We start from the raw sequence: 23968 nt of genomic DNA, 5'->3' as shown, positions 1-23968 counted from the left end.
CCCTGGCCTCTGCCCGCGCCCCTCCCGGCTGCGCATTGCGGAGGGCGCGGAGCGTAGAAGCCGCCGCCTGCCGGGTAAGCCTGCGCTTCGTATCCACCCACTGCCTCCGGTACCCAGGGCCGAGGTCGGGCCGCTTGGGGGCTGGAGGCGCGGGTCCCTGGCCTCTGCCCGCGCCCCTCCCGGCTGCGCATCCGGACCGCAGTAGCGGGGGTGGGGGTGGTGTGCTGCAGTGAGGGCGGCGGGGATGCGGCGCGCGGGCGGGGGCGCAGAGCCGGGGCAGGGTCCCCACGCGGATCCGGAGGCTCGGTCCGCGGGGGCCGGTGAGAAGGGGGCGATGAGCGCGGCGCAGGGCCTCGCCTGCTGCTGAGACCATCTTGTTTTCCACGCAGATCCAAAAGGGCAGCACGCGTCCCCGGGAGCGCCCCCGCCTCCTCCCCGGGGCCGCCGTGGTCTCGGTGAGCCGCTCCCTCCCTCCAGCGGGCAGGCTGGGCGCGCAGTGGCGCGGGCCCCCGCCCGGCGCGCAACAGCACCATGGGCACGGTGCTGTCCCTGTCCCCCAGCTACCGAAAGGCCACGCTGTTTGAGGATGGCGCGGCCACCGTGGGCCACTACACGGCGGTGCAGAACAGCAAGAACGCCAAGGACAAGAACCTGAAGCGGCACTCCATCATCTCAGTGCTGCCCTGGAAGAGGATCGTGGCCGTGTCGGCCAAGAAGAAGAACTCCAAGAAGGTGCAGCCCAACAGCAGCTACCAAAACAACATCACGCACCTGAACAATGAGAACCTGAAGAAGTCCCTGTCGTGCGCCAACCTGTCCACGTTCGCCCATCCCCCACCGGCCCAGCCACCTGCACCCCCCGCCAGCCAGCTCTCCGGCTCCCAGACTGGGGTCTCTTCCTCTGTCAAGAAGGCCCCGCACCCTGCTGTCACCTCCACAGGGACGCCCAAACGGGTCATCGTCCAGGCATCCACCAGCGAGCTGCTGCGCTGCCTGGGTGAGTTTCTTTGCCGCCGGTGCTACCGCCTGAAGCACCTGTCCCCGACGGACCCTGTGCTCTGGCTGCGCAGTGTGGACCGCTCGCTGCTCCTGCAGGGCTGGCAGGACCAGGGCTTCATCACACCGGCCAACGTGGTGTTCCTGTACATGCTCTGCAGGGATGTCATCTCCTCGGAGGTGGGCTCGGATCACGAGCTCCAGGCCGTCCTGCTGACCTGCCTGTACCTTTCCTACTCCTACATGGGCAATGAGATCTCCTACCCGCTCAAGCCCTTCCTGGTGGAGAGCTGCAAGGAGGCCTTTTGGGACCGCTGCCTTTCAGTCATCAACCTCATGAGCTCCAAGATGCTGCAGATCAATGCCGACCCACACTACTTCACACAGGTGTTCTCAGACCTGAAGAATGAAAGCGGCCAGGAGGACAAGAAAAGGCTCCTCCTCGGGCTGGATCGGTGAGCCCTGTGGCCTGCATCATGGCTCAAGGATTTAATTCATTTTTAAAGGTTTAATATTAAACAGACCAGTTTTGTGTACAGTATGTGTCTAGCAAAGCCACCAAGGGCATCCCCGCTTCCATCTTCTCTCCTTGAGGTTTGTTTTTTTTTCCAGCCCTGTCAAGAACTCTGGGCACTTCTGAACTCATGAACTTTGTGCAAAACCCAGATGTATTCAGAGCTACGCAGGCTGCTGAGCTCTGACTTTGGGGGACTCGAAGGACTGACCCGCCTCTGCCGCCTGTGCCCTGATGGGAGCCAGGGTGGGCACACCGCCTGCTGCCCCTGATGGGGCTGGATAAGGGCCTGTGGACAGCGAGCTAGGGGGCCCAACTGGGCTTCTGTTTGGAGGCCTGTTTTGGCTCCAGTTTGGGGTGGTTCATTCTCTAAGAGGCTGCTGGAAGCCAGCCGGCCTGGCTGAGCCACATGTGGGGTTGAGGTCAGATGGCTGCCACCGTGGAGTAACATCTTCCGTGGAGGAGGCCGGTCTAGTGCAGATAGTGCCCTATGGGTTGACCATGCACGGCCCTGGTTTGTTCTTTTTGTTTTTGTAGGGAGAAGGGCTTTCCTTTAGTGGAGAAATGGAACTTGCCCCCCGCCCTGCCTGTCCACTGCTCCCAGCGGTGTTGCTAGTGTTGGCTAAGGAGCTGGTTTGACTCATTAAGTTATTTCATGTTGGGTCCCAGCTAAAGGGGTGGGGTAAAACTGGGGACGACTCCTTCCTTGGGTGAATTATTCATCCGAATAATGCAGCTTAGTCACCCTGTGTCAAATGCTCAGACAGCTTGCAGGTGCCCATTGGCCAGAGCCTGCCTTTGTGAGCGAGGGGGTGGGGAGTGCCCTGCCTGAGACTCAGCTGGTGCCCACCTTGGAGCTGAGGCCACTTTCAGGCTGGTTCACATGGCATTGGTCCTGCAGAGCTGGGGGTGGTGGTGATGTGGTAACGACGCACCCTGCCCCTGTCCCTCTTCATTTAAAGCTGTTTCCAAACAGCTCCGTTTCTTCTGGAGACGAAGCCTTGGCCCTCAAGGCCCAGTGGGACCGTTGCATCTCGGGGATGTTACAAGCTGGGAGTGTGACTCCTGACTGCTTTTGAAGCCTGCTGATTTGACCACTGAGCATTTGCAGCTGCTGGTTTGGGTTCCTACCATACCCCACTGGCTGTAAAAACACACCATGTGTTACTTTATAGATTTTCTTTCTCCTTTTCCCAGATTGGAGGCTTGGGACTTGGGGGAGGGCTGAGAGAAGGGAGCCAGTCTTCCTCCACAGCCTATCACTCTGGCTTTGGGGAACAAAGGCCCACGTGAAGATGCCACCAGCCAGATCGCGCTCTTCCAGCGCCACTCGTGGCGTGCTGGAACGTGGCTGGGGGGCAGAGGGCCGTTTATATAGGATTAGGGTCTCTCCGTGGCTGCTGATGTCAGCACAAGCACTACTGAAATTCTCATAAAGGAAGGAAAAGCTGTGAAATTGAGGCCCGGCTGGAGAGCTATGGAGCAGAAGATGATCCTGCCAGCCCATGGACGTGTCCCAGTGATGGGGACCAGGGCCTGCCGGGCCCAGGAGAGCATTTGCCCCAGCTCCGCCGAGAGGCCCACCTGAGCCATTCCCAAGACTGCGATAATCCCAATCCCATGCAGAGCGAGAGGAAACCCGCGGCCGCTGGCAGACGGGACTACAGCGTCTCTTCTCTGCTGGAGTTGTCACATAGCCTGTCTGTTCAGATCCTGCCGCCACGTGTGACGGAGGTGGGAGGCTGGTGTGGGCAGCTGGCCCCAGGCCTGCATGGATGGGAGAGATTTGAAAGCCAAGTGTTAAGTGGTGCCTCGCGCACTGTCGTCACACGTTCGGCTGGCTGGACCTGGCCTGAGCCTGTGTGGTTAAGTTGCATCTGCAGGATTCCAGTTTTGTGTCTGTTTCCTTCTCTCTCTCCGTATTTATTTATTTTTTTAAAATGTTTTTTTGGAGGAGGTGCAAATTTCAGGAGTGGTTGAGGACTAGGGCAGACAGCTGTCTGGTTCCACCCCTGTGGAGCCTGTCATGTTCACCTCCTTCCCCTTGCACTGGCATCAGTATTGTGTAAAGGAACCACTGATAACTTCAGCGTGCAAGCAACGGACCCATCGGACGTGCTGCTTTGAGACTACTTTGAGAACAACAATAAAAAGAAAAAATAGAAAAAAACTAACCTTTATTCTTTAATTGTTGCTTTTACAGTGATATTGTGCATGCAAGCCAGGAGCATTTTGTGTTTTAAGAAAAATAACCTTCGAACAGATGGCTGTGAAATTGACACCCATGCACAGAACACGTCACAGGAGTAACGTTCAGGACTTGGTTTCTCTCTTTTTCTTGTAAAGCTGAAGGGTTGATATATTCTTTCCATGCAGTTACTAGGATTTAGTTTTGTTCCAACAGGTGTTAAACTTGCAATGAAAAGAAAACGTGCCATTTTTTTTCCACTTGGAATTGTTCATAGCTGTGTATCCGAGACTGCTCATCCACGTGCGGCGTATGTTGGTTTTATAGTGCAATTTCTTCTGTAGCTATTCTTTGACCAAACTGTGGGTACTGTTAACTTTAATTTATATTTGTCTCATTTTGTATGTATGTATAGCGTGTTTGTGAGTATGTGTGGTTTATAATCTGACAAAGTCACGGAGCTCGGTTTGGCTGTAATTTAATTACCCTTCCCTTATTTTTATTTATTTTTGTACCGTGCGGATTAAATAAAATGCACTGACCATCCATTACGTCGACCTCTGTGGGCATGTTGCTTCCAAGTGGGGAGGGGGGGCTTTAATGAATGATTCATGTGCTCAGAACATAATTGGATTTGTATTATGGGGGAGGGGAGAGGGACAGGGTTGTAGGGAAAGGGATTAACACATTAAGGTGATTTAGAAGGCAGCACGGGTTATGTCAACTCTGGTTTAATTGCTCACAGGTGGGGTGGGGCAGGAGTTGCTTTACGGAAGGCACCCTTGACTGAGAGCTGGCTGGCTGGGACCCTGTAGCCAAGGTCAGGCATAGCATGGCCTGGAGAGGGTCCCGCGGGGGCACTGGGCCTCGCACCTGGTATGTTGGGGCCTGGCCCTGAAGGCTGCTGCCCCTGTGTGCTCCCAGGGCTGGCTCTGCTCGGGGATCACTGCCCAGAGGCTCCCAGGCCACCCTGAGGCGACGGTGTCCATGTGACCCACTCTTGCCAGTTTCCCTCCATGCAGGTTTCTGAGAGGGAAATCCAGCCCTCAGACTCTCCGATAAGCAACCGTTCTGGCCCCTGGACTTGTAGCCAGGGTGGAGCGGTCCTCCTGGGAAGTCTGGCCGCCAGCCGCAGAAGCCCATTCACACCCCGCACCCCAGCCTCAGGGCTTCCCCTGAGCACAAGTAGCTCAGGCAGAGTCAGGAAGGCCGTTCTCGTTCTCAGGACAGCTCCCTGGGTCCGAGTCAATGCCATCACTGTACATTCTTCCTCTGACAGTGAAGACCCAGAGGGCATCCAGGTACTAGGGCTGCCTTGTCACCCTGTAGCCCCCTCCCCAGCCTGAGACAGCACTTTCCCTGATCCCTTTCTCTTATTCTCTTGCTACCCCCATCTCCTCTACCCACCCCCAAGCAACCAACCGCCTGGGGGGGGGCTTTCACTCAGACCTCCTCTCCTCAAGGTGCTGCTGGGAACCTAGGCCTTGCCTTTATACAAACATGCTTTTATTCCAGTGAGCATGCTCCCTGATACCAAGCCGTGTGCTTCCAGGGTCTAGAGGACAGGACTCTTAAGTGGCAGGAGGAAGTGTTTGGATCTAACTCCTGCTGCCTTCCCCCTTCTGATTCCTCCTCACCCAGCTTCCCTCTTGCTATTTCATATTTTTCTTTAAAAGCCTCCAGCGAATTGTCTTCAATTTAAAATTATTCGTGCTTATTTCTCCTTTTCATCTTCTAGGATGCGGTTGACTTTACCACACTGAAGTCTCATCGCTTGTAGGTCTTTCAGTTACAGATAAGCAAAACACCTTTAAAAATAAGATTTAAAGCTTTATTGCTCTTGATGGTAAATCAAAATATGCTTTAGAAATAAAGTTAATTTAATGGAAAATAGAATATATGCACCAAACCATAAAACTGCATTTAATTAAATCAAGGGAAACACTTCATTGCTACGATCACCGCGTCCCCTTCCTTTCTCCTCTGCACCCGGGGTCATTACTGTGATTGCACACTCCAAATTCCTGATCCCTTTTCGGTCTGTCGCCACACACTGCGGCTGCGCTGCTCGTAGTACATTATAAAAAGTGCTCGACAGTCCCTGGTCCTCTCACCCTCCGCTGGGACCTGGCGCTGAGGGCCCAGAGGCAAGGCTGAAAGGCGGGGAAGGCGGGAGTCCAAACCCAAAGCCCTCCTCTCTCCTCCAGCTTCCGCAAAGGCAACTCGTTTGGCATGTTCCGTTTTGGTGTGTTTAAAACATACATTTGCATGTGTCTAGCATAAAAGCAACAAGTTTGGGGAAATAAGTAGAAAGAGGTAAAGTTCCAGTTTGATGGGTCCACTAGCATCTACAGGTCATTGGCAAAACTGTGAGCATTGCTGATCGGGGCTGGTGGCCCCTCGGATGGCGATGACCAGCTTCAAGAATGAGAATGGGTTCCTAAGGACAGGCGGACAGGATTCTTTGTTGCAGATTGCACAGTGCAAACGTTTGCAAGCCCTTGGAAGTGGGGGGAGTGGGAGGTAGGAGTGGGGTGGGCTGGGACCACCAGGTGACCACACAGGTGCTGGGCTAGGCAGAGGGGGTGCGCGCAGGCACTTGATGCGTTTTGCCGGGTCAGGATGGGAGCACTGGGGGGGGGGGGGAGGACAGCGTCTGTGGCAGGAAGTGAAGAAAACTCTAGGGTACGTCCCTGTTTTACATTCTTGCCAGGCTTCTGATCCCTCTTACAGAACAGGGTGTCCCGACACTCTCCCCCTCCAGGGCTCCTCGCCAGAGGCCTGGGCTGCTCGGAGCTTCACACCTGGGCGTGTTTCCCTGTCTGGGGGAGGACGCTGGTCTTAGGAAGGCCTCTGAAGCACGTGTGCTCTGTGCCAGACAGAAAGTGGCAAGGCGGCAGTGCCCTCTGGGTGTGAGGTACTGGTGCCCAGCAGCCTGGGCTCCGGGCTCGGGTGGGGGCGTCCTGGCCTGGCCCGCAGTACCAGGACCCCACACTGCCTTCCGCTGCTGTCTCCCACCGTTCTTGTGTTACGTCCCTCTTGCCCTTGTCACAGTTCTCAAAAGGAGTATGAAACACAGAGGTGTTGAACGAGGAAAGGTTCCAAACCCACGTGCTCCCCTCGGCCCTGCAACCCTACTTCCCTATTAGCATTCCTGACACAGTGTGGTTACAGCACGGACAATGGCTGATTAGCAGCCCTGCAAACTGCAAAAATCAGTGTAAGACAACCACGGAGGCAGGCTGTGTGGTTAACTCTGATGATCCTTGGTGCATCCCCATGCGTGTTCTCCACCTGGGAAGAGGTCGGTGGCCTGGGCTGGGGACCCTGGGAATGGGGGAGAGTCCCCTGGGGCAGGCTCTGGGAAGGACAGAATCTCAGCTAGGCAAGGCTGAGGGGCCGGGCTCCACAGGTGAACCTGCTCACCCGGAGGCGTCGGCTGGCTGCTCCGGGCCAGGGAGGCTGCTGCGGAGCCCTGAGCCGGTCCTGATGGCTGAGCCCCTGGTATGGGGCTGTGACAGCCTTATGGGAAGAGGCACAGGGCTAGGCTCCTTTCCACTCAATCTCCCCAAACCCCCTTAGGGAAACACATCTTTGGCTGGGAAACGGCATCCTGGGCTCCCCATTGCCTTTCCAGGGATCAGCAGCTGGCCATTGGTTCCAGGTGCACCGAGCTGACTTGGCCGTACCAGGGAGGCCTGAGTCGACTGAAGAAATCATCTCCTTGCTCCTGAACTGAGGTGTGCTGTGGACGCCAGCTCGGGGATCTGTGGCAGGGCACCACGGTCTTTGGTTTCTTGAGTGGGGACAGTGGACAGTCAGGACAGAGGAAGATGGAGACCAAGGCCAGAAAGGAACCTTACAGGGGGAGAGGCTGTCAAGAAGCAGAGATGGGCCCCTCCCCAAGCATGGACCGGAGAACTGATTTCTAGGAAGGCGTTAGCAAGAATTAGACTGGACCCTGCGGTGCTGAGCAAGCCGAGTGGTCCTGGGGGCGGGTGAGGGCTGCTGCCCACGGGCCGTTGTGCCTGGGCTTCGCCACCTCCAGCTCCCTTCTGGGCCCCCCGGGGGTGGGCGCTTAGTTCCCTGGCACACTGAGGACAAAGCCCGAGCGGTTCTTGGTGAAGTCAGGCTGGGGCTGGTTGAGCCGTGTCTCCACGGAGACAGTGCACTTCTTGCCGTGCAGGCTGCACTGCACGGGGTTGGTGACGTTGACTTGAAGGTGGCGCTTCTCACTGGAGGAAACAGAAAAAGAGGCCAGGCAGATGGTTAGCAGGCAACTTGAGGAGGAGGTGGATTTCCCTGGTGGCCCCTGGGCCCCTACCCTTTGCCAGGCTCCCACGGGCTGCTGGGTCCCAGGCCTCGGTGACGTCTGTCCAAGGAGGGCTTGGAAGAACCCAGAGAAGGGGCAAGGCAAAGAAAGGCTGGTGCTGGGCTGGAGCCTCAACTGGAAGGAAAGCGAAGTGGAGGTGCCGGGCCTACCGTTCAGCTTCAGAGGACGCCAGTGTGTTGACCTGGACCACAGCCGGGAGATGCGGTTTGAACCATAACCACCAGGTCTCTGGTTGAGGCTGACGATGGAGTCACTTGGCTTTTAGATGTTAGCAGCTGGCTTGTCACTGAGCAGGGGGTGTGTGTGTGTGTGTGGGGGGGGGTTCTGATTGACAACTGAGACTCTATTGGTCATCTTTGATTGCAACAGGGAGCCCTCTGAGGCTCTCCATCCCACGATAAATGGAGTTCTCCTTCCCCACCACACAGACGTGCCCTGATGAGAGAAATGTCTTCCTGTACATTTCCTGGCCAGTTCACCTCTGCTGGTCACAAGGTCTGGCTGCTAGAATCAGATCTAATTCCCCGAAGGCCCCGGAAGGCACTTCTCGGTTCTGCCATGGAGCACCACCCACCCACCCACCACTGTCTGCTGTGGGACAGGGAAAGGTCGGCAGGGCTTCCGTTTTCGAATCCCCTTTAAAGCTCTCTGCGGTAGGACATCACATTTCCCTGTCCTTGGGAGCCATGTCTCCTCCTGGCCAGAGGGAGGCCTGCGTTGTGTGGCCATGCTGGGCCTGCTCAGAGTAAAAATAGTCCCTTCCTTCTCGCCTCACACCCACACTGAATACGCTCAGGAAGGTGCTTATTATTTTAAATGCTGCGGAGCTTGTTGAAATAGGCTGGCACCTAATGTTTGCTCGCACAACCATGCTGCACCTTGGTTTTATGTCTTGTCAGCTGTCTCTGAGGTAGGAGGGCAAAAGGAGAAGGGACTGGTGGCCTAGCAGCCTCCAGTTGGGACTGGCTGGCCTTGCACCACATGCCCAATGTCCCTTCTTTACTGTTAGAGTGGCATTTGGGTGGAGACGGCTGGTCCCCTTTGAGTATGCTCCTGGTCTCACAGATGTTGCTCTCAGCGTTGGACAGCTGGTGCTGAGCTGTGGTGATCACCCTGGCAGAGGAAGGCCAAGGCTGGGGCCGGGACTTGTGAGCAATGGGCCCATGGCAACGTGAGGAGCTTTCTAAGTAAGCATGGTTGGCCAGGGCGGTCTGATTCTGAGGGTCCTTTTCCTCCTCCTGGTGAGCTAGCATCCCTGCGGGCAGCACACACTGCTGAGGGGCCATGGGCTGAGAACACTAGCTTTGCTCAAGCAGCCCACCCAGGGCGGGTTGTCTGAGGAGGCTCGGGGCACGTCTCACCACAGGCCCAAACGTTTGAGGTAACTGGAAGTGTTCTTAGGAGCCCTTCTCACACCCATGTCCCACCTGCTTTCTCATTATACATTAGTAGAGGCCAGAAATGGACAAAGGAAAAGACACATGGTTATCACTTGTGGACTTAATGTCTAAGACTTAATGTCTCGTCAGCTGCAGCTCAAACCTGGGCTTGGACACAGCAACAACAGAGCCGTCAGATGCGCTGGCGCAGAGGCTTCTCCATCGTGCTGAGAGCTGGGTGGCCCTGCAGGGCAGATGCCAGGCCTGGACTGTGGGCTCTGGGTAGGGGCCCCTGGACCTCACATGCCCCCCTGCCTTCGGCCAGCGAGGCCTCCAGGTCTGGCTCCATGCTGGGGAGCACGCGCCTTCCGCTGATTCCTGAGCTGGGGCACTCCCTGCCTCCCTTGTCTACCTGGCCCAGCCTGTGGGTCTGTCCCTGCTGCGCTCGGTCCTGTGGTAGCCTCCCTAGAGTCGTCCCCTGTCTCCTTTGACACTGCTGGCCCTCACCCGCCCTCTCTTTTGGGTACATCTTTCTCTGAGTAGATGTACTTTCTCCTACTTCTTCGATCTGCCCCTGCCCACCCTGTATGTATCCATGGTGGGTACTCAGAACACCTCTAACTCAGAGCCTTATGGGATGGGCTCTACAAGAGCCATACTCCAAGCCAACTTGGAAAAAAACAGAGAGAGAAAGATACAATGCAGGACATGCTACTTTCATCAGCGTCTCTGGACCCAACCCCTCCCCAGGCATGGGGCTGGCCTGCACTTGCCCTGGGCTCAGCCATGCAGTGTCTCTAGGGTGGTCTAGCCAAGAATTTCCCTGTCATGACTCTGCCCTTCTGTCCTTCTGGGCTCTCTGTAGTGTCTGCCCTGCAGACTTGATGCAGGGGTGCAGGCTGGTTGGAAAGTAAAAGGAGCAAGATTTAGAAAATGGCACCCCAGGGTAACAAGGGTGCCAAGTGCACTTTGAAAATGGGCCCCTGGGGTTTGCAGGATAAGCTCAGAGGCCAAGAACCACTGTGGAGCCTTCTCCCCATCCTGGGCTGGGCTGAGGACCTCAGTCCGTCTCCTTTTTAACTCAGTCACTCAGGGTGGAGCACATGCTGGCTGGGGAGGGCGGAGGAAGCAGGAGACGGGGAGGAGGAGAAGCAGCCCCCTCAGGGAGCAGCCAGCAGAGCCGAGAGCCCAGTCATGTTTCTGGAAGATGCAAGAAGGTAACACACAGGCAAATCCATTCCGACTGTGAGGCCACCACTCCACTGAAGTGAATGGTTGGTTCACTCTTGAGTAGTAAGTAGGTGACAAGGTGGCAAGCAAAGGAGTAGGGCCTTTGGGCTCTTCTGCATGGTGGACATGGAGCCACTGTGGGTCCCCTTCTACCTTGGCTTTAACCAGTCCCTGCTGGGCTGCTCAGCCCCCTGCCACTGGTCCCACACACTATTCTCCTCCCTTTTTTGGGAGGCAGTTGGTAGCTTCTCTTTCCTCTGCACGATGCTGGCTTTCCAACCTTCCACACCACAGGTCCAGCCCAGGTGTTTCTAGGGTGAATGTCTGGGAGTAAAGGTCCCTACAAAACCCCCCTCCCAGAGGTGAGGGGCCCCAGCCCAGCAGGAGGGCAGGGGAGGCACTGGGTGAATCCCAGGGCTTCCCTGGCCTGGAAACTGCACTGGTTGACTGCCTTGCCAACTCTTCTCCTGGCCCGTGTTATGGTGACCTGCCCCCCCCCCCGGATTCTGGACGGTGGTCTGCCACAAACATCACTGCCCATCCCCAAACAACACTCCCTAGTGAAATAAGGTACTTTAGGAAAGAAAAGGCAGCCTCTGGAGTGGCCCCCTCTCTCCTCCAGGGTTCTGGCTCAGCCTTCTAAGATCCCAGCCGGAGCTCTCCTGATTCCTTTGAGTTCTCAGAACAAGAGTGAGGGCCTTAGGGCTGAAGGGGGATCTGGATTCTAGTCCTGGCTCTGCCAGCTGACTGGCTTAGTGACTGTGTACCAGTCACTGAAACCTCCCTGAGTCTACTTCAACTGTCAGGTGGGCATGTTAAATACATTCTCTGCCCACTTTATAAGTGAAGGTAAACGGAACGAGTGACTTTATCCATCCACGTTCTAGTCACATGCCCCTCCGAGTATGAGGGCTAGCTCCATACTAGGCCCTGCCCAGGCACTGGAAATACAGAAATGAAGTTGTGGCCCAAGAAAGAGTGTCTTCTCCTGAGCCACGGACAGCTCCCTGCCCTCATGGGGCTTACAGTCAGTGGGCAAGGCACATGGAAGCATTTTGAAAATGGTGTGGCACTGTATGTGTGGGGGACACACTTTGCTTTACAGAAGGAATTTTCACTCCTTCCTCAGTCACCTAGGAGCTCCAGTGGAGTAATGCCTAAGGCATCTGACTGCTAACCAGAAGGCTGGTGGTTCAAACCTACCAGCCACTCATCAGGAGGAGGATCGGGCAATCTACCTCCAGAAATGATATCGCCATGGAAACCCGAGGAGGGGTCACTATGAGTCGGATCTGACTCATGGGCAGTGAGTTTTTGAGTTTCCTCAGTTACCTGTTAAGAACCACCAACAAAGATGGCTGAGGAAAGCTACTGTTCCTGCATCAAGCTTATGTCTTTACACACATTGGTACACTTTATAAAGCCAAGTGAATGTTTGTTTTGAATATCCCCTTCCTGAATGTCTTACATCCTGAGGGGTAGCCTCTAACACTCTATTTAGATTCTAGACATTATAATGGAACACCATTCTCCACATCTAGAATGCAGGTTCCTGGGGCCAGGGGTGGGGGTCCTGCAGGGGTTCAAACACAGCACCCCACATGGCACTACTTGTTCCAGGCTTTTGGAGTCAGTTGACTGCAGGCCTCAGTTCATTCACTTTGCAAACTGCTTACTCCCAGCAACAAGAAATCATCAACTTCTAGAACTGTCTGTGGCCTCAGTGTGCGGAAGCAGCAGACATGCCTGATGGTTTAGGACCCTGTTAGGGCTGCAGCCTTGTCCAAGAAGTTCCTTGCCAAGGAAAGTCACCAGACAGCCTGTAAACAGGAGGGTTCTGGTTGGGAGGTCCTGCTCCTTAGAGAGACATCCTGGATGGTCCCTTTACGCTGAGGACATGCTTGGCTTTTGCTTCTCTCCTTGGCACAGCCCTGAGCGGCCCTGCCCTGATTCCCAGCCAGTCTGGGTGGGGCTGTCGTGGGGTGTGGGCATTGAGTGGCTATATGTGTGGAGTTTATAACAGAAAAGGAGGGCAGGAAGAAGAACCAGCCTCTGGTCTGAAGAGTTAGGCTGAGTGATATCTTGGCTGGTACCACCCACACTGCCATCGACAGATAGCAAAGAAGAAAATGTGGATTGAGCTTGATGACTTCTCAAACAGAATTACTGTATGACGCCACAATGTCACTCCTGGCTATCTACTCCCAAAATTCAAAAACAGGGATTCCAAAAACAAACTCACCTAAGAATGAATCAATAGCAGCATTATCTACAATAGCCAAAGGGTGCAAACAACAAACATCCATCAATTCATGAATGGACAAAATGTGCTATATTCATACAGTGGAATACTACTCAGCCATGAAAAGGAATGGAGTTCTGATACATGCTAAACACGGAGAAACCTTGCAAACATCATGCTGAGTGAAATGAGTCAGCCACAAGAGGCCACATGTTGCATGACTCCATTTATATGAAACATCCAGACTAGGAAATTCAGAGACAGAATGCAAATGAGTGGCTTTCAGGGCTGGGGGAATGGGCAATGGGGAGTGACTGCTTAATATGTACAGAGTTTCCTTTTGGGCTGATGAAAACATTCTGGAACTAGATGGTGTTGATGGTTGCACCTGATGGTTGCACTGAGTTCCACAAATGGTAAATGCTATGCTTGCACGTATTGTGTCATAATAAAAGGAAATACAGATTAACCTAAAGGAGAAAGAACAACTTGCCCTCAAACCATGTTTCTTTTCCATTTCAAGTTCAACCACAATGATTTGGGACTAGCATGGGGCCCCAGCTTGTCCTGGAGCCTGGGCGGCGGGCAGAGCAGACACACCTGGAATGAGAGACTTTTCTCTTCCTTGAGTGTCGTCATATTTCAGTAAATTTTTGGGGGCCAAAGTTCCTTTCTTATTTTTTAACAAAAAGAAAGCAGATTTTATAGATGGAGGCTGGGTCTCTCGCTCTGATGGAGTGCCAAGCCAAGTGACAGCTGTTAGTAGGGGTTGACTGCATGGGGAGGGAGGTTGGGTTTTTTTTTTTTTTTTTTTTTTTAATTACTCCCCGTCTTCTGTTACAAGATTTAATGGCTCAGCACACTGTGGAATTTGGGGACTTTCATCTTGTTTCATCTGTTCCAAACCATCACTGAAGGCAAATGCCTTTATCAAATTCCTTCCTTCCTTTCTCCTTTAGACTCCTGTGCTCTGCTCTTAAGAGACCTCCCTGGGTAAATTGAAGACTCGATCAATGTGAGGGACCAACGTGGTCCTTGTGCTGTCCTGTACTTACAGACCCTGCACACAGCGGGGAAACGTGGAATCTGTCCAGCAGCCGACTCAGCCCAGAAAGTGTCTCCTCCTGGAGACCCCGGTCAGCCAGGCAGTCCAGGGCTCTCAATGGAAGCTGGCTGAGAAGGCATGACCCAAGAGGCCCCAGGCAGCCTTGGCTCAGCTGGGATTAGGGGCTCAGATCAGTGGCCTACCCTAAATGCGTTAGACAGAGGACTTGAGGAAACCTCAGGAAATGAAATAAGCTGCTTTCGCTTCTTGACGGCTTTTCCTATTGGGATGGTAGGGCTCCTGGTTGTAGAAAGGGCACTTCAAAGAGGAAACAGAATGGAAATGAAGTGCAGGGGGCATTTGGTGTAGACCTGTAGATTGGTGAAAGTATTCTTTGGAAGTTTAACAGAGACTTACCATACAATCCAGCAATTCCACTCCTAGGTACCTACCCCAAAAGAACGGCAAGCAGAAACGCAGATAACTGTATACCAAGGTTCACTGCGGCATTATTAACAACAGCCAAAAGGGTGGAAACAAACCAAACAACCATCAACAGAGAATGAACAAAGAAAGTGTGGTATGTATGTACAATGGGTTATTAGTCAGTCATAAAGAGAAATGAAGCCCTGATACATGCTACTGTATGGATGAACCTTGAAAACACCATGCTGAGTGACATAACTCAGTCACAAAAGGACAAATATTGTACGCCGACTTACATGAAATACCTAGAAGAGGACAGTGTATTAAGACCTAAGTTTATTCGTGGTTACCAGGTGTGGCCCAGAGGGAGGGGAAAGGGAGACTCATTGTTTCTGAGACACTGAGCTTCTGTTACTCAAAAATTCACTGCCGTGGAGTTGGCTCCAACTCATAGGAACCCCTCCTTGGGTTTCCGAGGTGGTATCACTACGGAAGTACATTGCCCAGTCCGAGGAGTGGCTGGTGGGTTTGAACCACCAGCTTTCTGGTTACCAGTCAGATGCCTTACGCACTACACGTCAGAGCTCTGGAGCTTCTGTTAAGGGTGATGGAAAAATCTGGAATGTATAATGATTGGACAACATGAAGAACACAGTTCATGCCACTGAACTGTACGTATGAAGGATGCTGAAATGGCAAATGTTTTGTTACATACATATTTACCACAATAAAAAAGAAAGACAAAAAGTATTCTTTGCGGTTGTGGCAAGGAGTTGCTGAGGACATTGCAAGGCGAAATGTCAGGTCCTCTCATGTCTGGCCACAGGATGTGGCAAGAGGAAGCCCGCTTTGCACTGAGCACACACAGGTAGTAAAAAAATGTTCTTCAAAATGAAGACAAATGGTCTGAGTGTTCCGTGACCAGCCCCAGGGTCTATCCTGTGGCAGCCCTGGCCATCTCTGGGACACACGTGTCCTTTGGCTCACTCTGAGGACGGTGGCTCCTGGTCGGTGTGGCGGGCCTAGGTCTGCAGTTGTTTACCTTGTGTTTCACTTCCTCCCAGAAGCAAGGCCTCTGACGATGTCAAACCATGGAGCACATCTCTTTCAAAATCCTCCTTTAAGAAATGCTACTTCTGTTTTTGGTGGAGTCAAATGGGCCCTTTAACCAAAAAAAAAGTCACTTCTAATGCCAGACTGACTCAAAGGCTACACACTCCTGAGAGTGGTATCATGGCACTTCCTGAGCTACGGAGTTCTTTTTTGGGCTTGGGTTTGCAGCTGGTGAGGGGTGGGGAGAAGCCATTTTTATTCAGAAAATGCAACATCTTTTTTTTTTTTTCACTGAAACAGCCGGGTCATGTCCAGGTGCTCTTGGCAGCCAGTGTGTCCTGAGGCCCCATGCGGCCTGGCTTCTGCCTCCAAGCACTGAACTGACCTGGCTGCCAGACGCAGGACAAGGGCGGTCCTCACCCTACAGCAGTGTCTGACTCTCCTCTCGCCCTGGCCACCCTGGCCCCACAGCTCTCTCCTCACCATGTCCCCATCCCTCACTCCTCTGCCTGTCTGAACTCTCCTCGGCCAGTTACCGAGCACCTACTGTGTTCTACAGGGGACACAGAATAAGCAGGACACAGGCCCTGAGCTCAAAGCATGCACGTTCTAGTTGGGGGACATAGTGCCAGAAGCCCAGAATGCACGGCGCACAGTGGAGGCTCCCTAACCTTGGTGGTGGGCTTCCTGGAGGAGGGGACATCAGACTGACACCTCAAGAATAAGTAGGTGGAAACGGATAATAGTGATGGCTGAACAACATGATGAATGTAATTCATGTCACTGAACTGTATGTGTAAGAAACCGTTACAGTGGTGTTTTGTTTTATACATATATGTTTACCACAATAAAAGAAAAAGGTTCTCAGAAAAAAAGAATAAGTAGGAATTCTACGGGAGTCATTTTTGTTTTTCACTCCTAAATATTGTTTTTATCTTCAGCCTTTCCTTTCCATTGGGAGCTCTGGTGGCATACTGTCTAAGGCATTTGACTGCTAACCAGGAGGCTGGTGGTTCAAACCCACCAGCCACTCCTTGGAAGGAAGATCGGGCAATCTACTTGTGTAGTGATACTGCCTTGGAAACCCAAGGAGGGGTCGCTATGAGTCGGCTCTGACTTGATGGCACCGGGTTTGGTTTGGTTTTCCTTGCCGTTGCATGTGTTTCCCACAGTGGTATCCCCCAGCCTCGTGCTTTCAATGATGGACAATTACCCAATCAGAGTGTCCTAGCATGCGGTCCCAACACATATCCTATTAGACAAATCCCCTGATGTTCCACAGACGGCTGAGTCTTCCTGTGTCCCACACTGAGATCCTCTTCTTGGCCCCTTCTCCAAAATTGCTTTGCTCCCCTGGTTGAGCCTGTCTCAGTGAGTGGTACCATTATCCACCCAACCACAGATGCTAGGAATCCAGCAGTCAGTCCGACCCCTCCTTCTCCCTCCATTGCCCATGTCGAATCACTAAGTTCTACTGATTTCACTTTTGAAAACTCTCTTCTTTGCTACTGCCTTAGCCCAGAACCTCATCCCTTTTGCCCTGGTTATTGCCATAGCTTTGGAAACCCTACAGGGCAGTGCTACTCTGTTGTCCTATAGAGTTGCTAGGAGTGGGATTGACTTAATGGTAGTGGGTTTTGGGGAGAGCCATAGCGTCCTGACTCATGTGCCTGCCTCCAGTCTGCCCCATGCCCCACTCCAAATATATCCTCCACGCGTCATCAGAGAGAGCTTTTAAAGGTACAAAAAGATCATGTCACTCCCCTGCTAAAATCCCTCCCGTCATTCCCTAGAGCTTTCTAGAACGTCTGCCCCCATCCCCACCCCCAGGCTGCACTGAGTGTTTGTCTGTATCCTCTGTTATCTTATAGCACCAAGCAGGTAACTCCACTGTGGTGGTTCCAATAGCATGGACAGAGCTGACAAGATTATAAGCATCTAGAAATGCCAAGTAAGACCGCACAGAAAGAATGTTTAAAATCAAAGTGGAGGTAAAAGAAAAGAAAGGATAATCTCCAGGTGCCAGAAGGAAGGAGGGGATGTGAAGCCACCATGGGAAAGTCCAGGTGGTGTCAAGGAGGGCCAGGCAGGTGCTGGCCTGAGCAGGGTTCGTACCTGGCCACGTGGGAGGGAACTAGGGCGAGGCCTTCTGTAGGCTGCCCATTCTATGGGAAGGCCACCAGAAGTCTGCCTTCTAGCCTGGCAAAGTAGCAAGAAACCTCTGGGTGGAAATAAAGCAAAGAAGTAAGCAAGCAATTAGTCTTTTAGTGAAAAATGAAAACCTCAAGCTTTCTTCTCTCTTGATCTCCTGGAAGCAAATCTATTGCAGATCACAAAAGGCAAAGAGAAGACCATTAAGAGAAGCCAGAGAGAAAAGTCACATGACTTGCAAAGGAACAGTCAGCATTCTCCATAATTGTGAGAAGAAAATGAAAAATATAGACTCTTCAAAAGGCTAAAGGAACAGAACTGTCAACCTAGAACCCATACCTAACCTATCTCTCTTTTTTTTTTTTTTTTTTTAATTGTGATTTGGGTGAAAGTTTACAGAGCAAATTCATTTTCCATACAACAGTTCATATACACTTTGTCTCATGACATTGCCCACCAACAGCCACTCACTCCATGGAAGAAAGACAGGGTGGTCTCCTTCCATAAAGATTTACATCATGACATTGACCACAATTTACCACAATGCAACAGCTCCCCTCCCCCTTCCTCCCGATGGCTACCTCTTCCCTGTGTCCATACCTCCATGCACTCCTGCCCCCTGAGCTATCTCCCTACGCATAAGTAGACCTTCTTTCTCCCATGATTGTTCTCCCAAGGAGTGTATCTACCTCAGGTAAATGTTCAACTCATATGCCTGTCTTTTGTTTGGCTGGAAGCCACAGGTGTGGGATCAGTTCCAGACCTGAAGGGCAGCTAGAGGCCATAATCTCAGTGGTTCCACCAGGCTCTGTCAGACTTGGTCACCCCTTTTTTTCCCCAAATGATTTTGAGTTTTGTTCCACGTTGTTCTCCTTTTCCATCCAAGATCTCCTACAAAGATCCCCTTCTGAGTGGTTGACAGTGGCACTCACCCTACAGCAGTGCCTGTCTCTCCTTTCTCTGGGCACCACCTAGTTCTTCTGGTCTCACAGTCATATAGGCTGTGGACTGCATGGCGTAACAGTCGCTAGGACTAATTGTTTCCATGAATCTTTGCCTAACCTATCTCTTGAGAGTGAGGACAAACAAAGCTTTCTCACCCAGGGCTGAAAGAGCTACCAGTCTCAGCTCTCATCTAATGAACTACTGCAGGACGTCATCAGGAGAGATACCGACTCCAGAAGGGAAGAGTGAAGCACACGATGCGATGAGGAGCAAGTAAACAGGCCCACACGGAGGTAAGTCTAAATAAGTATTAACTATAAGCAACAATGGGAGCTCTGGTGGTATAGTGCCTAAAGCATGTGACTGCTAACCAGAAGGCTGGTAGTTCAGACCCACCAGCCACTCCTTGGAAGGAAGACTGGGCAATCTACTTCCGTAGTGATACTGCCTTGGAAACCTAAGGAGGCGTCGCTGTGAGTTGGATCTGACTCTACGGCAGTGAGTTTATAAACAACAATAATAAATATGACTAACTTTCGAGGTTTAAGACAACCTTAAGCTAAAATCCTAGATAGCAACAACAAGGAAGATGGTGTGGTAGTCCTGAGAAAATTGTTCAAAAGTCCTTGTCCCGCTTGGGAGGACAGGAAGAGACTGATTAACTTTACTTCTCCTTAAGGTATACACCAACTTGAAACACAGATAAACAAGCCAGTAAATGAGAGCACTATTCCGCAAGTGGGAGCTCTGGTAGTGTAGTGCCTAAGGCACCTGACTGCTAACCAGAAGGCTGGTGGTTCAAACCCACCAGCCACTCCTCGGAAGGAAGATGGGGCAATCTACTTCCATAGTGATACTGCCTCGGAAACCCAAGGAGGGGTGGCTATGAGTCGGGTCCGACTCGATGGCACATAACAACAACAACATACTGTAAGTACAACTTTCAAAGCAGGAGAAGGAAGGGGAAAGAAACCGATCCATCTAACGGAAGGTAGGAAATGGGAACCAAAGAAGCAATGAAGGAACATGGGAGTAAGAAAGCATAAACTAATATGGAACAAACAAGCTTAAACAGATAAACAATCACAATAAACCTAGAGGGGTAGACCCCTGTTTGAATGAGATTTCTCAGATTTATTTAAAAATGAAGCTACTGTATATGCTATTTGTAAGAGAAGCATGTCCATCAGAATGACAGAGAGAAACAAGGGCTGGAGCCAGACATACGTGGCAAATATTAATCAAAAGGAAGCTGAGGAAAAGCATGGCTGGGGAAAGAGCTCATTAGATAATTATTTTCTCTATGAAGGGGTTGTTCACCAGAAAGAAACTCTCTAGAAAATAAAAATTAATGTATTTGTGTGATGTGTGTATAAAAGATCTGTAAGAAGATAATGACAAGTCCACAATCAGTCAAAGAGCTTGACATATCTTTCTCAAAAATTTATATATCAGCAGACAAAAATATTCAAAGAACATAGATTTGAACAATAAACTTGATCATGTGTATGTGTGTGTGTATGTATATGTGTTGTTGTTGTTTGCCATCGAGTTTATTCATATTCATATTCATTATACTCAACAATTCTTTTAAAGAACACATAGACTAGGTACGAGACCGTACAAGAAAGCTCAGTAACCACGTAAGAATTGGTATCAGATAGAAACTATCTTCTGACTATAATGCAATAAAAATAGGGGTTAAATAAAATAAAATAAAATAGTAATAGCTAAAAAGCAGAGAGTACTTACTAAGTGCTTTGTAACTAGCAATGCATGACATCCTTATAACAGCAGGAGGTACACTCCATTTTCAGAAGAGGAAATGAGACCCAGAGAGGCAGAGATCTGCCCAAGAAGGTTACATAGTAGAGCCAGGATTTGAACCCAGGCAAACGAGGGCCAGAGTCCAAGTCTTAACCTCCATGCATCCATTAAAATAGTCATTAGAATATGATTGCTCACCGCTTTCCCTATTTACTGTGTGCTTCTGAGCACAGTGGTTAGCTGAGCATTTTTCATCCCCTTATCAAGAGCTCAATGGGCCACGGTGGCACAGTGGTTAAGTGCTCAGCTGCTAACTGAAAGCTTGGTGGTTAGACCCTACCAGCCACTCCATGGAAGAAAGACAGGGTGGTCTGCTTCCATAAAGATTTACATCCTTGGAAACCGAATGGGCGTTGCTATGAATTGGAATCAACTTGATGGCAGTGAGTTTGGTTTGGTTTTTGGTACCAAGAGCTGAAGGGGCTATGGTGGTGTAGTGGTTAAGCGCTTGGCATGGTTTGAACCTACCAATCAATGTGGCAGTCGTTTCTGCAAAGATTACAGCCTTGCAAACCCTATGGGGCAGTTTCACTCTGTCCTATAGGGTGGCTAGGAGCAGGGATCGATTAAACAGCAATGGGTAATCAAGAGCTCATAGGGCACTGAATGGCACGAAACAGATGTTCCCGAAATGTCTGTCTTTGTTACAGGTGCTGTGGTGTAGATTCTGACTCACAGTGACCCCATCCATGCGTTACAGAATAAAACTGCTCCGTGGGGTTGTCTGGGCCGCGATCTTCACAGAAAACAGATTGAAGTAGATGACTAGGTCTTTCTTCCTCAGAACTTTGGAGCTGGTGGGTGGATTCGAGTTGCCAACCTTTCAGATAGCAGCAGGGTGATTAGCCCTTGTGTCTATGGAAAGAATGAACTAAAAAGCGAAAGAGAACAGGATGAACAAAGCAGCAGGGGGTGCTGACTTCAACACAAGACAATGGCTAGCAGAGCCGAGGCTGTATCAAGCCATTCTGTGTAATGAATAGGAATATATATGTACATACAAATACATTTTTGTTAAAAATTGTATGTGTGCCCTTTTCAGTCCTTGGCTTTCACTTGGCCAGAGAAGACACTGCTATTTACAGGCATGGATGATTCCAGGGCTTTCAAAAAAGGTGATTTCCTGACGTTCAGAGAGTTTGTCTTTTATTCCCCAGAGTGTCTTGACTTTCCAGAGGGAGTCCCCTAGGAGGACTGCTTCCCCATGGAGACTTTTGGTTTCTGTTTTTGTCATCAAAAGGCCCCTGTTCTTGGTGCCTCAGCTGCCTTGCTGTGCTGGGGGAGGCCTGGCTGCACTCACCATGAGGACCTGGCCACGGCGAGCCGCGTGGCTCTGCGATGTTTCCCCTCCACGCACCTCAGGGACAGAGGTGATGGCCGTGTGCCATGCTGCTTTACATGTTGGAATCTGGACTCTTTAAAGGCTGTATTCCTTTGTTCCTCCCAAAATGTCCAAATGAATACTTTATACAAGGGATAATGAAACCTTTCAAAACCCAACAAAAAGAACAAAACTATACCCACAGCTCCCTCAAAAATGAGGCAAGACAAAAAACAAAACAAAAAAACCAGAAGCAATAAAACGAAACAAAACACCACCAAACCCAACAAAAATCCTACCACAAAACAAATGGGCCAGCAGCCTGAGCACAGCTGCCTCTCAGGCAGCGGCCTGGGCCCTCAGGGGATGCCCCAGACTGCCCCTCCCCTCACCTCCTGGTCCTAACAGGAGGGGACTGGGCTCGCTGGCTTCCAAGCCCTTTGACAGCTATTAGTAACCTTTCCTCTGTTCCCTGTACTCTTAAAGCCTCTTATTTCTTCTTTTCCTCTCTCCCTTTAACTTCTCAGTCTTTGGGTGCTTTTTGCTGTAATGTCTTTAGGGCTTTATAAAATAAAATCTGTTAGAGATTTTTCTCCTTTGCTGTTGGTGGCTTTTTAAAAACAAAAACAACAACAACAACAACAACAAAAAAACCTTTGTGTTTCCTGCTTACATTTCTACTTCTCTCCTGGCACATCTGTTAACAGCATCTCCAAAGTTAGCACCATCTGTGAACATCAATTGTTTACTTTCTCTTCACATCACTAATGAAGGTGCTAAATAAGACGGAATCTAACTTGAACCATGACCGCACGTTACAACAGATGCTGTTGAGTGGTTTGGCAGAACCTTCGGACCTTCATATATGTGTTTGTTTGACTTACCATCACCAAAAAGCACTGGTGGGGCGGGGGAGCTCACTGTACAGAGGACCTACAGGACCCCAGTCCATGCCGACAATGAACACTGGAGTTAACACCTACACACACACACACACACTAAGAACCAACAGAAGAAGAAAAGGACTCAGCAGAATGCGTAAAGAAGATGAATTCTTGTCACTGGATTCAGGGTTACATAGAACAGCATTTCTTGAACGGGACTGGGAACTAAGAAGTTTTGCCATATCACGGGAATTCCTAGGTATTGTCTTGAAACATGTTCTACACTAAACATCTGAGTGTGAGGCTCTGGGATGCAAAGATAAAAAAAACAGCCTCCAGTTTCAAGACGCTCCCAGTCTGTCTAGGGAGGGAGACAGACCTGCCAGCAAACAGCTGCCATACAGGCACATTAGTCAGCACCGCCAAAGGTCTAAACAGTGTGCGAAGAAGACAGCGCAGGGTGGTGGGCAGGGCCCAGCGCCACACAGACAGGAAGGACTTCTATCTACTCTCTGCGAGGGCAGGCAAGGGCACCGCTTCTTGGGCTGTGTGCCTGTGGTTCTGACACACAGACACGCCATCTGAATAAACCAGTCTCTCAGCACCCTGATCCAGAACGTGACTTGATTTCTCTTCCTCACACTGCTCCCTGCAGCCATGGCCAAAGACAGAGCCATGCAACAGGCTGGTGAGCCAAGTGAGCACAGAGTGCTGGTGCTGTCAGAGACCCACGCAGGCCAGCTAGTTTATCTTCTTCCTTTAACGTCCATCAATTCTAACTGTCCTTCCTCCATGAAGCCTGTCCAGATCTCCCCAGCCCAGGGATCTCCAAAATCCTATAGACGGGGGGCAAGAAACTGCCCTGTGAAGGTGAAGACTTGGATGAACAGATGAGTGGGGGCAGCCTTTCAGGTAGCTAGAAGCTTGAACTGAGACACTGACACGTTCCCACATGGCCAGGGTAGGGGTGGAATTCAGATTCAAGTTTGTTTGGGAGAATGTGATAGGACAGCAGACCAGTCAGGCAGACTGGGCTTAAGTAACATGTATGGAAGTTAGGGTTATTTATAGGCTATGGCCCTTAAAGATTCTTTATTTTTTATTTTTTGTCGTTGCAAACAGACACAGCAGAACATACCCCAATCCAACCATTTCTACATATACAATTCAGTGACCTTGATTACATTCTTCAAGTTGTACAACCATTCTCACCCTCCTTTTCTGAATTGTTCTTCTCCCAAAAAACCAAACTCACTGCCGTTGAGTCGGATCTGACTCATAGTGACCCCTCCTTGGGTTTCTGAGGCAGTATCACTAGGGAAGTAGACTGCCCAATCTTCCTTCCAAGGAGTGGCTGGTGGGTTTGAACCACCAGCTTTCTGGTTAGCAGTCAAATGGCTTAGGTACCACGTCACCAGAGCTCCCAGTGGGGGA

At 51.1% G+C, this 23968-nt stretch overlaps 2 protein-coding genes across 2 annotated transcripts in view; one reads left to right on the top strand and one right to left on the bottom strand.

The window, feature by feature from the left end:
• Positions 1-531: 531 nt before the first annotated feature.
• On the top strand, positions 532-1455 carry CDK5R1 (cyclin dependent kinase 5 regulatory subunit 1). The gene has a single exon (XM_007937329.2). It carries the CDS (start codon positions 532-534, stop codon positions 1453-1455), a length of 924 nt encoding a protein of 307 aa, XP_007935520.1.
• A 6321-nt stretch (positions 1456-7776) lies between these two features.
• Positions 7777-23968, bottom strand: part of MYO1D (myosin ID) — a 431366-nt gene continuing 415174 nt past the window's right edge. The window contains exon 21 of the mRNA XM_042780479.1: positions 7777-7933. Within this exon, the coding sequence (XP_042636413.1) occupies positions 7777-7933 (157 nt within the window). The remainder of the gene's footprint in view (positions 7934-23968) is intronic.

This window comes from Orycteropus afer, unplaced genomic scaffold (assembly GCF_000298275.1).
Source record: "Orycteropus afer afer isolate SDZICR_OR568_19922 unplaced genomic scaffold, OryAfe1.0 scaffold00042, whole genome shotgun sequence".
Taxonomy (NCBI): domain Eukaryota; kingdom Metazoa; phylum Chordata; class Mammalia; order Tubulidentata; family Orycteropodidae; genus Orycteropus; species Orycteropus afer.
This window is presented reverse-complemented; position numbering and strand designations above follow the sequence as displayed.